A 14083-nucleotide genomic window follows, 5' to 3' on the forward strand; every position below is an offset into this window, starting at 1 on the left:
CGGAGAGTGAGCCTGTGGAGGAGTTTTGTTACTCGGGGGAACACTTATGTGCTGGAGGTGGGGTTGGTGCTAGCGCTGTGGCTTGAGTAAGGAGTGGCTCAAGGAAGAACTGTTGTCTCTCCTGACACTGAGAGGGCTATCCCTCCATGCTAAGTGGTCCTGGTATTCAGCAAGAGTTAGCAGTGTAATGCTGTATGGTAGTGAGACCTGAGCAGTAAAGGGACAGGATATCTGTAGGCTCAAATGTAGATATTGCAATGATATGGTGGATGTGAAGTACGTCCTTGAATTTGTGACAACTGAAGAGTTGAGAGGAAGGATGGAACTTGAATGTATTGGTGCTGTGATAAGAAGGGGTAGATTGAAGTAGTTTGGGTATGTTGATGAGAGGATGAAAGATGACAGTCTGGTGTGGAAGGTGAGAGGTATGAACGTCAAGGGAAGCGCTGCAAGAGGCAAACCTAAAAGACCTGGGACGAGGTCACTGAGTGTGACCTCTGGGATTAGGGACTGAGTAGGGAGGCTGTCAGAGATCGAGCAGTGTGGACAGTTGCCATCAGGTGACCAATGCTGACACACAAATGCATGTAGGAGCCTTTATAAATGACAAGTAAACGAGCATAATTTTCAAGATAACAGTGATGGGATGGAATATAGTATTACTGCTCTTACTTTAAACAATTTTCCTTAAGTTACACTGAATCAACTGGCTAAGACAAGAATGACAAAAAAATGACAAGCATACTGGAAATGTAAATGGAATCGTTCCTAACCCATTTACTGAGAGAGGTGTACTCTACAGAAGCAGCAGAAAAAAAAATACAGAGATTAACTTACAGTAATATGTGAAGCATTGATGTATCCACTTTTGTTGTCCTTAGTTGGGGTAATCTTGACACGGTTCTCTTCGTAAGGAACGATGTCCTTATATCGGTTACGTGGGATGTTGTCTTGCCGGGTGGCGGTGGTGAAGGTAGCATTGGCTCGAGAACGTGGGATAGACTCAAACTCCTGCAGGATGTCTCCCTTCAACAGTCTTGTCTCCAACTGCACTGCCTGTAACGTATACGACAATATGATGCAACACGTCAACATTCTGATCCAAATGCGCTTAATATAACCCCTGTTGTACAATCAGGGTAGACATTGGTGGCCATCCATTCCCTTGATGTGGTGCTGCCTCCTACATTCTTAGCTGACTCTACACTGAATGAAAAGCTTAATGATTTTCTGTATCCTAGGAAACCGTTTACGATGTTGAGCAATAACTACATGACCAAATAATGGGGTGATGTGGGGCCTACTACGCTCCCACTGTTAACTGGTTCGAGATACAAATGCAGCATCCAAATGGGAACCAAACCACTGCAAACTTCACCATGCCTAACTACGGTGAGATGCTTGTGGGTGATAGGTACCGTATCCTTGACCAGACAGACTTGTATAAAGTGGAAGGATTTTTTTATTAATACGAAATTTCTTCCAATACATGTTCTTCTGGCACACGGTAATCATTCTAGACTTCAGTCCATCATGCACAATGTATTTCTTGATTGTATCCAAGAAAATAATAAATAAATAAAATAAATGGCATTACGCTAATGTGAATTAGAATGCAATCAACAACCTACCATTCATAATTTTTAACTCAAAAATTTTCTAAAGGGTGAAATGATGCTCTATATGGGCTATCAAAGGCTGTGGTAATGCACAAGCTAACTGTGCATTATCACTAAAATTTGATTACAGTATTCAGAACATACATCATCATCATCACCATCCTGGCCTCTTTCTCCCACCCAAAGATGTGGTATAGTAGGGTTCAAAAAGCAAAAGAAAAAAAGATAAGCGATGAAGTTATCAAGAGCACGTCCAATGAAATGACCCACATACTCGCCTGGTCATTCACTCAGAATTCAGGCCCCAGAAATCCTAACTCTAATTCTGATTGCATAATATCTTCTGTGGTATTTAGACACCTGGTGGTCTGGAAAGAATGTGCTCCAACCAGATGTGGCCCATTTGGATCTACTTCTAAGGGCTGATTAGGGTTCACTCTCATGCCATGCTGCTCAGGGGCGAGTCGCAATTCACACTCGCCTTACATGTTTGGAATAAGTAGCCTAGCTCCAGGCCTCTACATTGCTGATAGAGCAATCCTGGACTGGCTGATGGGTAGAGCATTAATTCAGCTTGAAAAAAATAATACATTTGAATAAAAAAAGAGACTCCAACACCTCTGTACAACAAGGATGCTATATGTAACAAGGACATCATAAAAGCGTAAGCACTGGAGAGTTAAGATACTCTATCAAAATTTGGGCTGTATGTTTTTTCCCTAAGACAGAGAATACTTCATGCACTAATGAGACATGGCAACATTCATGTATTCTTTCACTACAGTCATTATATGATTAATGTCTGACAGATAATGTTAACATAATCAAGAGCTCTAAAGCATATAATAAAACTTATCAACAAAATTTATCACTATTTCAATACTGTATGCTAATTTTACCCTTGGATCTTTGGGTCCTCTTGATGCAGCTCCCTTCAGCACATCAGGTGTTGGCCCTTTGGAAGTGGTGACAGTGCTCTTTGTCCCCTCACTGCCCACCTCCTTGGTGATGGACCGGCCTGACCCTTGAGGCGAAGCAAGGGTGTCCGATGAAGCCTCATTTATCCTCCCTTGACATACCTCTCCTTCTGAAAGGTTTTCTAAGGACGATTCTCTTGTTCTGCTCTGACTCGAGTCTTGCACTGCAAAATAGTCAAAGCTTGCTACCTCCCGTGTTGTCCTCCTGCTTTTATCTGACACAGGTTCAGTCTGTCCCGCCAACAGTAATGTACCTGAAGATGGTGCACCCCACTTCTTCCGAGGAGAAAGTTTCTGGCTGCTTGTCTCTCCTCCAGCTGCCTCTCTCTGTGACTGCATCTGTTGAGATACTCCTACTGCTTGGGTCTGCTGCTGCCTTAACTGCTGTTGCTGTTGTACTGCTTTCTGTGGTGTCTGTTGTTGTGCTGATTTTTGTGATGCTTGTTGTAACTGTTTCTGATGCTGCCTCTGTTGATCTTGTTGTTGTTGTCTGTGCTGTTCCTGAATCTGTTGTCTTTGCTGCTCTTGACTCTGTTGTCTTTGCTGGCTCACTTGGTGCTGCATCTGTTGTTGTAAGTGGTGAGTATTTTGACTAAGCTTCTGTGCAGTTTGTTGCTGTTGTTGCTGATGGGCTTGCAGCTGCTGCTGAAGCTGCTGCTGTTGTTGCTGTTGCTCTTTCTTCTGCTGGATCTGCATCTGTTGTTGGAGCTGCTGTTCCTTCTGTTGTTGTAGTTGTAGCTGTTGCTGTATAGATAATGCTTGCATCTGCTGCTGCAAATGAAGGAGGTGGTGATGATTATGGCGAAGTTCCTGCTGTGCGCTGAAGACAGGGATCTGACCCATGGCAGTATTAATGGCCTCAATGGGTCCCCGCTGTTGTTGCTGTTGCTGCTGCTGTTCACCTAGACGATTCTCTATGTACATCTGAGGGTCAATGGCAGCCTGTCTCACTGGTTGGGAAAGTGCCCGACTCCTGGCTCCCTGTACATCCTCCCCAGACATCTGGGTGATTACATGAGTTGGTTGCACTGATCCCACTCCCGTTCCCATTGGTTTGTTGTCAATTTCTGGGGCAGAGCGGGTGCGTTCTCTGGATTCGTCCGTTCTCAGAGCATTAACATTCTGATATATGGGCTCTTGTGCACTTTGTCCAGATCCTGAGGCATACTGTGCTTCAGAAAACTGAGCTGCTGTGAACTGTGCCGGGTAGCCAGTTGTGTACTGGGGTTGTGATTTCTGTGACTGTGGTGTGGCAGACTGGTCAGAGGTGAACACTGGGTTGAGATTGAGGTTGGTGCCAACAGTGACACGACCCTCACTCAGCTGGTATATGGCATCAAGGTCATTGCGGGAAAAATTGTGGCTGCAGGGGTGGAGAGAGGTGAGGAAGGACGAACCAGTGTCTGTCGTGCGAGTCAGCTCATGGCGCAGGCTCTCCACAGCTTCACTCAGGTCAGCTAAGTTCTCATATGTACGTGATAAGTCAGGAGACCCTAAACATCCCAAGGATGCTGTAAGCAATGCCCGCCGTCGTGATGCGAGGTCAGGGCTCATATTCCCTCCCTGAAATGTAATTGTTCATGATAATAATATATTTATAATATATTTATAAGTGGCTGGGGAATGGCTGGGAGAAGGAGGGAGGTGAGAAGACAAGAAGAAATCAGTAGGATAGAAGCTGTGGAAGCAATAGAGAAAGTCAAATTGGGGAAAGCCCCAGGAATTGATGGAGTCTGCGGTGAAATGCTGAAGCATGGGGGAGAGATAGTAGTAGAGTGGATGTGGAAGTTGTGCAGATTGGCCTGGGAGGAAGGCAGAGTCCCGGAGGATTGGATGTCAGGCATAATTATTCCCTTGTACAAAGGAAAAGGTGAAAGGGAAGTGTGTGGTAATCATAGGGGCATTTGTCTTCTTAGTGTAATAGGAAAAGTGTATGGTAGGATACTTATTGACAGAGTTAGGGAAATAACAGAGGAATTAGTTGGAGAAGAACAGGGAGGCTTTAGGAAGGGAAGAGGTTGTGTAGATCAGATATTCATTCTTAGATCTTTAATGGGAAAGTTTCTAGAGAAGGGAAAGAAGTTGTATGCAGCCTTCATGGATCTGGAGAAAGCATATGACAGGGTGGATAGACAGGGGCGCACCCAGGAATTTTCTAAGGGGGGGGCCCATAGTGAAGTGAGGTCAGGTAATCCAATATTTACTGGGAGGTCATATGCAGGTTTAGAGTCAGAAAGCTGTTGGCTCATGTGTTATTCTTTGTTTGTACTTGCCAATTTTTCATGTTTTGCTGTTATCGAAATAAATATATATAAATTTTTAAAGGACCCAGAGAGCTAAGGGGGGGGGCCCAGGCCCAGGCCCAGGCCCTCCCCCCCTGGGTGCACTCCTGTGGACAGACAAGGATTGTGGAAAGTATTATGAATATATGGAGTAGATGGGAAGTTGTTGAATGCTGTGAAGAGTATGTACGATGGTGCTAAGACAGCAGTGCGTGTGGATTTTTCTATGTGAAGGTTAGGTTGAAACAAAGATGTGTCATGTCTCCATGGTTGTTCAATCTGTACATGGATGGGGTAATAAAGAGATACAAGCAGGGCAGCGGATGTTGGAGTGGCCCTAGTGAGAGAGGGTAGTGTTTGGAAACTCCCTGTACTGTTGTTTGCAGATGATCCTGTGTTGTTAAGTGAAGACGAAGGGGAGCTGCAAGGCTTGGTGGATGAGTTTCGCAGAGTGTGTAAGAAACAGAATCTAAAGGTGAATGTACAGAAGAGTAAAGTGACGGTCTTTGAGAGAGGTGAAGTCAGTGAATGTACAGTGAGGTTGGATGGTGAGGAAATGGAAAATGTGAGCACGTTTTACTAGGCAAGTGTGATGAGTATGGATGGAAGTTTGGAGGGTGAAGTGCTTGAAAGGGTACAACAAGGAAGAAAGGCTGCTGGTTCCTTGAAAGCAGTGATAAGAAACAGGGAAGTGAGCATGGAAATGAAAACGTTACTACATGACAGTACTGTGATACTGTACCAACTCTAACGTAAGGAAGTGAAGCTTGGACATTGTTGGAAGGACACAAGTCAAGAGTGAGAGCAGTGGAAATGAGTTATTTAAGAGAAGCCTGTGAGGTCACATGGAGGGACAGGCTGACAAGTGAGGATATAAAGGAGCGTTGTGGTGTGGATTTGGATGTTATAGGAAGTGTTAGGAGGAACACACTGAGGTGGTTCACCCATGTGGAGAGGATGGAGGGTCAGATACAGACGAGGAGAGTGTATATGAGTGAGGTGGAGGGGGGGAGAGGGAGGGGGAGGCTGAGGATGAGATGGAGGGATGGAGTGGAGAGGTATATGAGAGAGGGGGGTGTGAGTTGGGAGCAGGGCAATGAAATGGCGGGGGACAGGGCGACATGAAGGCGTTTTGTTTGTGGCCATCACGCATGGGATTAAGGCGTCTGGCAATAGATAGATAGACAGAACTGTATTAAGCTATCAGTCCCAATTAGTTCCTGAACAATACAATATTTCCCTACATGACTATTCCCAATATTTTAATTTCACAAAGCTGGAGGAAAAAAATAAATAAATAAATAAATAAATAAATAAATAATTTATGACAGGATAATTATTAAAATCATGTCATAAATGCCACAACTGTCCTAAATTTGTAAAGCCACATATGTACAAAAAATACACATCAAATACCATACACCTGAAAAACCATGAAAATTTACTAGTGCATAAAGCTTTCTTTCAAGTTATATCCCTCAACTTTGTACACTGTGAATGTCAGATAAGGACAAATAAATCTAAGATGTATTTAAAAATTCACTGCAGCTTGATGGGAAGAAATTAAACACTCATTGCATTCTGAAAGCTGATGCTGCAGAGAAACATTGAAATAAGATATTATTCTTGATATTATGAGCAATAATCATGCAACTTAATAATTTTTGTTTTTTGTTTTTAATGCATGGAAGAAGGAACCAAAGGCTAAAAGCCCACTAGGGAGTTCCCTCCTAGAAAAAATCTAAAAAATTTTAAAAATAAATAAATAACAATGCATAATTCAAAACCCATTCATCTTGACATGCCTGGAGACATTGTTTAACCCCTAAAGACCTATGTCTGCCAAACAACAGTCACAGAAAATGTAGCATAGAGTCCTGTGTCTGCTGATTGTACAGAGCCTACCAAAAACTGGCTGTAGGTAGCACTGCCTCTTTAAGACGTATATGGGACCAAGCCAATGGGAACTACAGTATCTGGTGGGGTATGGCTGGATTAGGCCTCTACAGGGAGGGGTAACCCCCCCTCCTGCCATCTCTCCGCCCACCTCTGCCCCACTGGGCCCTCTCCTCATTATGGCCTCCCAACTCCCTATATCCCCATATACCCCCCAGATACCATAGCTGGTGTGCGTATCAAGCATACTTCCTCCCTTCCTCCACTCCTCCTCATCCCCAACACCTCCCTTCCTCCCTCCATCCACCACCACACTCCCTCCACCTTCATCCTTTCCCTTTGTTTCCAGGCACATGAGGTTTTCCCTTGTTATGCACCACTATAAACTTTATTTTCCTGTTGTCATCATTATTTTACCTTGTTTTATGCCTAGGGATATATATTACATTATTTACAGTTATGTTTGTGTGGTTATTAGCCATTCTCTGGCAGATTCAAGGGTAGACTTTTTTTAATTTTTGATGGTTGCTAGTACGGTAACCTTTGGACATATGAGCCTGAGATATACATTTTCATGTGTGTAAATTCAAGCTCGTGAAATCTATGGGAAAAAATAACTATCTGAGAAGGCCGAAAAATCAGACCCTAACTGCGGTTCTGGGGATAGGTGCTCTGAGAAATTTGCGGTCTTCAGGGGTTAAAAGACTGAAGGTCATAGGCAGAGGGAAATACATACAGAGGAAGGCAGTTCCACAGTTAATGGCTGCATACCTGAAGGACTGGGAACACTGCTCAACTCTTGCATGCAGTTTTGTCAAATGTGTCATGATTTAGGAAAACTTCCCATCCATTTTTTAAAACTAAAATTAAGTTTAAAATAAGCTATTAACTGCTGAACTGCTAAATATCTTAAGAAACAAGAAATAAACCTGAAGTCTGTGTTGCTGCACTTTTTGTTTTAAATATTTCTTAACTGTTTAATCAAAGAAGGCTCTTTTTTTCCATCCAATAACTGTAAAATCATAATTATGTTTGTTACAATGAACTCTCTATGGTACAAAATAGTCTTAAAGTTCTTAAGTTAAATGTTTTTTTACTACCAGGATCCCAACCTGAGTGGTTGAGGCAAGATCAGGTGTGCTGTTGCTGGAGGGCTTGCTGTAAGGGTAGGGAGGTGGGGGCTTGTAGACATGCATCAGGTCCTGCTCCCGTTCCTGCCCATTCTCTTCCAACTGCTCACCAGAGGATGGGGATGCCAACTCTGGGGTGCTGTTGGCAAGGGAACAAGTTATGAGGAGAAAGAGTTATCATTATTTTCAATAATTAACCATATTTCTACAGTTTATGTGGAGAAACAGTAATCATATGATTTTCAGCAATTAATCATATTTCTAATAGTGACAAGAAGATACAGTGATCACTGGATTTGCAACAATTAACCTCATATTGGGAGCTGTTGCCTCTCCTGACACTGAGAGGGCTCTCCAACCATGCTAAGGGGTCCTTGTATGCAGCATGTGTTGGGAATGTAATGCTGCATGGTAGTGAGACCTAGGCAGTAAAGGATGGGGACATTCACAGGCTCAAACACACACATGATAATGGTAAGATGAATGTGTAGTAGTGTCCTTGAATGACAGGTCTGAAGGGGGAAGGGTTAGGATTGTGAAAGAAAAGTTGACAGGAATGATGGGACTTGAATGTATTAGTGTTATAATAAGAAGGGTTAAATTGAAATAGTTTGGGCATGTGGGGTGGATGGAGGATGACAACTGGGTGACAAGGGTAAGAGGGGTGAACATGAGGGTAGGGTTACAAAAGGGAGACCAATAAAGACCTGGAATGAGGTCCAGCAATGAGGAAAGCTGCCACTGGGTGACCAATGCCAATATAAATGAAATGAAACAAGTGTAGTGATCCAGCACAAACCTGTAAGTATTATGCAGAGGACCTGGCATCAGAATCCCGGCAGATCTGCTTAGCTGTGGGTGTGATGGGTCTGGATGCTGCTGTGACAGGTCTGTGTAGCCCTTATAGTGACTGTAGCTTCCCAGTCCACCACCTCCACGTGAAACTGCAAAGCACACAGGGAAAAAAAATAGTATATTAGTCAAATACACTTCTCTAGAATATTCAGTCTTTCAACCTGTCCCATCCTGGCTTTCCCTTCTCTCATGCTGTCCCAAGGAAACTGCATAAAACACTGAAGGAACAGGATGTCATACTCCACTCCATTATATCAGGGGCAGGCTGTCACAAACCACAATCTATTATATTTTATCATAATGTTTCTTATACACAGTGAGAGAATATACCTGTACACAGAAGACATCAGTGATTCACTGATCCTATGAGCGCCTGAACAACTTGCATCACCACCACTATGACAACTACAACATACTGTGCCATACAACCTGGATCAAGATACACAGTACCTGTACATTCTTTCAGCTTTCTTCTCCATATACTATTTGTAATCATGCAAGGTGTTAAAACAAAATACCTAATAACTCCTTGATATTCATACTTCTACAATCTACATTTTACACACTTTACACATTATGAAACACACTGAAATATATTAAAAATTTTCAATACTATACAATAACTCCCTGCTATTCATACTACCATAATCCACAATGCTCACACATAAAGCACTGTATTTACTGTAAAATTCTCTTCGATGTACATCACAAAATTTCAATACTACCCATTTTAAGGTTCCTAGAATTTCAAATATTCTATCAGAACCACTCCCTAATCACTTCTATATAAACTGCGCTACTACACTAAAGCAAGGTTCTTCAAGCAACCTAGCCTTTATGCACAGTATGCAAGTTGACAAAGTTGCAGTCTTATTTCTGATTATTAATGATAGCAAGCTTAATTTTTTTTCTTTTTTAATGGATATTTTCTGGCCTAACAGGTTAAGACACTTTAGACAGATGTGGTCCATAAGACCTTGAATATCCCCTCACTCCCTCCCCACATGAAGCTACTCATTAGTAAATGACTGGTCTCTCACTTATCCTGCAGCATTCCAGGATTAAATACTGGATGGAGATGGACTTTTGTACTTTTCTACAGCATTCCCAAACCATGCAAAATAACTGATTATGGCCTTCACCTATTCCTGAAAGTGATGCTACAAAAATATCATTCCATACAAAGATGAAACTAGACTGTGCAGGCATGACAGCGAGGTGTATCACCATCAACACAACTTGTCTCCATTTTACAAGACAACAGCTGACCAAGTGATTTTGCTGAAATATTATGGAGTGATCATTTTGCCCAATATTAACTGGACTGTCAACAGATGCCTTTTTCTTTTCAAAAGTGAAAAATGAGGTTATGGCAATGGAGACAACACTGTACCATTCTTTACATAATTACTCTTAGCCTTACCCTCATGTGGGTTGCCTTCAAGGACATGTGTGTTTGAGATTTCTGGTTGTGATGAGTAAAGGACTGTGGCCCGAATGTTGGCTGGGTTGACCCCTGGGCCGTACTTCTGAACCAGTGCTGTCTCATAATCAGGTGCTGGACGATACTGGGGCAGCAGGCTCCTGGGGGAAAAGGTGATTGAAGTTTGTCCTTGTTCAAAACTGCTTTATTTCAATAATTTATTTCATTCTTGGTACCCCTAGAATATTTTGTATGGATGGAGAAATTTTTTTTTGAACAAAAGGGGTCGGACATAGGTTTCAATAGCCTCTTTTGTGAGGCCTTTCTAAGTCCTGTGCTGAATAATTACAAGATCAATCAGTATACAATATATACAATAATCCCTCGACTGTTCACCATGATAGGGCCAAAGGTATGACCAGATATGGACAAGGAACAGATACGGAGCAACATCCTCTACTGTACCCATACACTACCTATACCCAATCTATATGTATAGTACCCCTCCAAATATTGGCAGTGTTCTGCAATCTTTTGGTTGTTTTTGGACCTCAAAACACACATTGGAATATGCAATGTAATCCTAAACATTAGAGAAAAAAGAAAAAGAAAAAAAAGAAAAAAGAAACTACCAATATGCACAACCCTACCAATATGTACAGTACCCCTCCTAATTCTGGAGATGTTCTGCAGTCTTTCAGCTGTTTTTTTTTTTACATCAAAACACACATTGTGATATGCAATATCATCCTAAACACTAAGAAAACAATACTTAAAAAAAAATAAAAAAATAAAAAAAAATAAAAAACTATATGCACAGTACCCCTCCTAATTCTGGCAGAATCTGTGGTCCTTCAACTGTTTTAAGACATCAAAACACACACTGCAATATGCAATGTAATCCTAAACACTAAGAAAACAATGCATAAAATAAATAAAAATGCCCAGTACCTCTACAGAAGTCCCTCATTTATCCGGACATGTTCATTATCCGGATGCTGGACCTTGGCCCTACTAAACCGTTATCCGGATTTACTTGCTATTATCCAGACATAAAAATCCCCAAGAACTTCAGCCAGCCAGTCGACGTGTTCAAACATTCGGTACTGTGGCCGCTGGGCTCGAGCTGTGAGCGCGAAGTAGTCTGAAACCCACAAACAGACCTAAAATGTCCGTCCGCCCTGTACTGAATGGTCAAAGTCACGCACTTGTCCTTTAACTCCCAACAAACCTCCAGCACCCGAGTAATAGGTCTATAACCCGCAAGTGGTGTCAAAACATCCGTACGCATTCCCCACCAAATGTCTAATATCGTGCGGCCACAGGGGCTAAGTCTTTCCCGACTGCCACCTCCACTGAACACAGACCACAAGCCATGAATACGTGTTTGGCGACAGCAGCCGTCCACCTTTCTACCAAAGGTTGAAAGTACCCTGGTCAGGGTGAGTTGTGTTTCCGCATGGCCACTCGGCGTCTAACAGACTGCAAGCCACAAGCAAATGTATGGCAAAAGCACCCGCCTGCCTGTTAACACAAGGGGGAGAATCCTGCCCATAGCCTTGTCTCTCCCCCCCTCCCGTCCCTCCCCCAAACCCTCCCGGCTCACCCCCATCACTCCCTCAGTCCTTAGCTGTGGTGATAACACTGACTCATGAGTTTTCATTTTTTTGCTATTTATTTGACTACTATTGGTCACACCAAAATTCTGCAGTAACCATGAGAAAGCTCATGAAATTCTGCATCTAGACATATGCTTAACTCTTGGAAGGTTCTGACAAAATTTTGCACTAGGATGGTGGGAAGTTATATGAAGGTAAGTGTTACTGCTGAACACTATTCTAGCTAAATTTGTGTACTTTTACATTACAGTTTCATGTGCTTTTATAGCTTATGTTATAGCATAAACACCAGTGAAGATGATGGTACAGGTATATCTTGATATACAATACCCCTAGATGCGATGCCCCGGTTTAACGATGGGGGCAAAAATACCACCATACCCCGCCTAACGATGGCCAAACCCCGGTTAAATGATGGGTTTTGATTTTTTAAAACCGATTTTGATGATATTTTAGACCAAAATTGTGTGTTTAGGATGATTTATAAACTGTTTTTAGACTTAGACTTGGTTGGGGGGGGTGAACCCAAGGCTGAAAAAAGCATCCCATTACTTCACGTTAAATCTACCCTGATATACGATACTCCGCCTAACGACAGGTTTTTACCTGACCAATTGCATTATTAAACCAGGGTATACCTGTATACCAATTATACCAGCATAACCAATTTCTGGTGTCATATTTGGCAGTGTAATTTTTCTTTGAGCCCTGAGAGCACTCACTCATCACAGACAACAGATTTTCAAACCGTCATCATTTTTTTTTTGTGGATTTTCATTGTTTATGTATTGTTTTTCATGATGTTTAACAGTAATATGGATAATCCTATATGTGTTTTGATGTCTAAATATGGAAGTGGCCGAAAAAATGCCAAAATTAGGAGGGGCACTGTACATACAGTAGTGTATAGGTTGGGTGTTTTTTGGATTTCAATTTTTTTTTTTTCATGGTTTTCTTGGTGTTTAGCATTACTCTGGATATTCTTATGTGTGTTTTGGTGTCTAAATATGGCAGACTGACCTGAAAACAGTGCCAAAATTAGGAGGGGTACTGTACATACAATCGTGTATAGGTCAGGTGTTTTTGGTTTTTATTTATTTTTTTTTTTCGTGGTTTTCTTGGTGTCTAGTTTTACTTTGGATATTCCTATATGTGTTTTGATGTCTAAATATGGCAGAATGACCTGAAAACAGTGCCAAAATTAGAAGGGGTACTGTACATTCAGTGGTGTATAGGTAAGGTGTTTTTTTTTTTTTTTTTTTTAATGGTTTTCGTGGCACTGAAAATTATTTTGGATAATCCTATGTATGTTCTGATATCAAAATATGGCAGAATGACTGGAACACTGCCATAATAAGGAGGGGTACTGCACATATGGAGATTTCGCCTGGTGTAAATTTTCTTCAGACTGAACTGGGAAGATAGTTGTGTCATTCATTGTACATTTACTGGTAAATAAATCAATCTAACAGTACTTGTGTTTTGTTTCCGCCAGATTATCGTGATTTCAGACTATTCAGGCACTTCTTCACATCATATAGTCTGGATAATCGGGCTATCTCTGCATTTCCTTTCGTATCGAGTGTTGATTTTCGTATCATTGAGACTAATATTTCTGTACTGTGGAATTTGTCCTATATTAATCGATTTCATACAATTGAAAATTCGTACTTCGGGTTTTCGTATTTAGAGGACTCACTGTATTTCTTTGATTTTCCCTGGAATGATTATTGCTTCCATGGCCACGAGCCATCTGAGTGCGCCTTGCACATTACGGAGGTTATTCTCTCAAGCATGGAAGCATATATTCCTTTCTCATAGCCTTTGACTAATGCAAGAAAGCCTTGGTTTAATCACACTTGTTCTAATGCTATCTGCAACAGGGAGAGGGCCTATAAAAGGTACCGGAGCCAACCCACCCCTGAATCACATCTTGTTTATGTTTCTGCCCAGAATCATGCTAAGTCTGTTCTTCGCTCTGCTAAAAATAATTTCATCCACACTAAGTGCTCTCAACTCTCCAACTCGAATTCTTCCCGCTCCTTCTGGCACCTTGCCAAAAACCTTTCTAACAATTTTATCTCGTCATCCTTCCCTCCTCTTTTCTACTCTGATGGCTCTGTAGCTATTTCTTCTGCTAATAAAGCAGATCTGTTTGCTCAGACATTCTCCTCCAATTCCACCTTAGATGATTCCGGTGTTGTTCCTCCATCACTTCCCCCCTCTGACTTCCTCATGACTGACATTAAAATTTCTTCAGCTGATGTATTTTCTGCCATCAC

At 41.9% G+C, this 14083-nt stretch overlaps 1 protein-coding gene across 1 annotated transcript in view; it reads right to left on the reverse strand.

The window, feature by feature from the left end:
* Pez (protein tyrosine phosphatase non-receptor pez) overlaps positions 1-14083 on the reverse strand; it is a 76610-nt gene that overhangs the window by 27157 nt on the left and 35370 nt on the right. Inside the window, exons 13-17 of the mRNA XM_080276591.1 lie at positions 10183-10343; positions 8704-8848; positions 7887-8043; positions 2519-4159; positions 838-1056 (exon numbers count right to left, since the gene is read on the reverse strand). Coding sequence (XP_080132717.1) covers positions 838-1056; positions 2519-4159; positions 7887-8043; positions 8704-8848; positions 10183-10343 — 2323 coding nt within the window. The remainder of the gene's footprint in view (positions 1-837; positions 1057-2518; positions 4160-7886; positions 8044-8703; positions 8849-10182; positions 10344-14083) is intronic.

This window comes from Coenobita brevimanus, chromosome 65 (assembly GCF_032717465.1).
Source record: "Coenobita brevimanus isolate Jiangsu-jjx chromosome 65, ASM3271746v2, whole genome shotgun sequence".
NCBI lineage: Eukaryota > Metazoa > Arthropoda > Malacostraca > Decapoda > Coenobitidae > Coenobita > Coenobita brevimanus.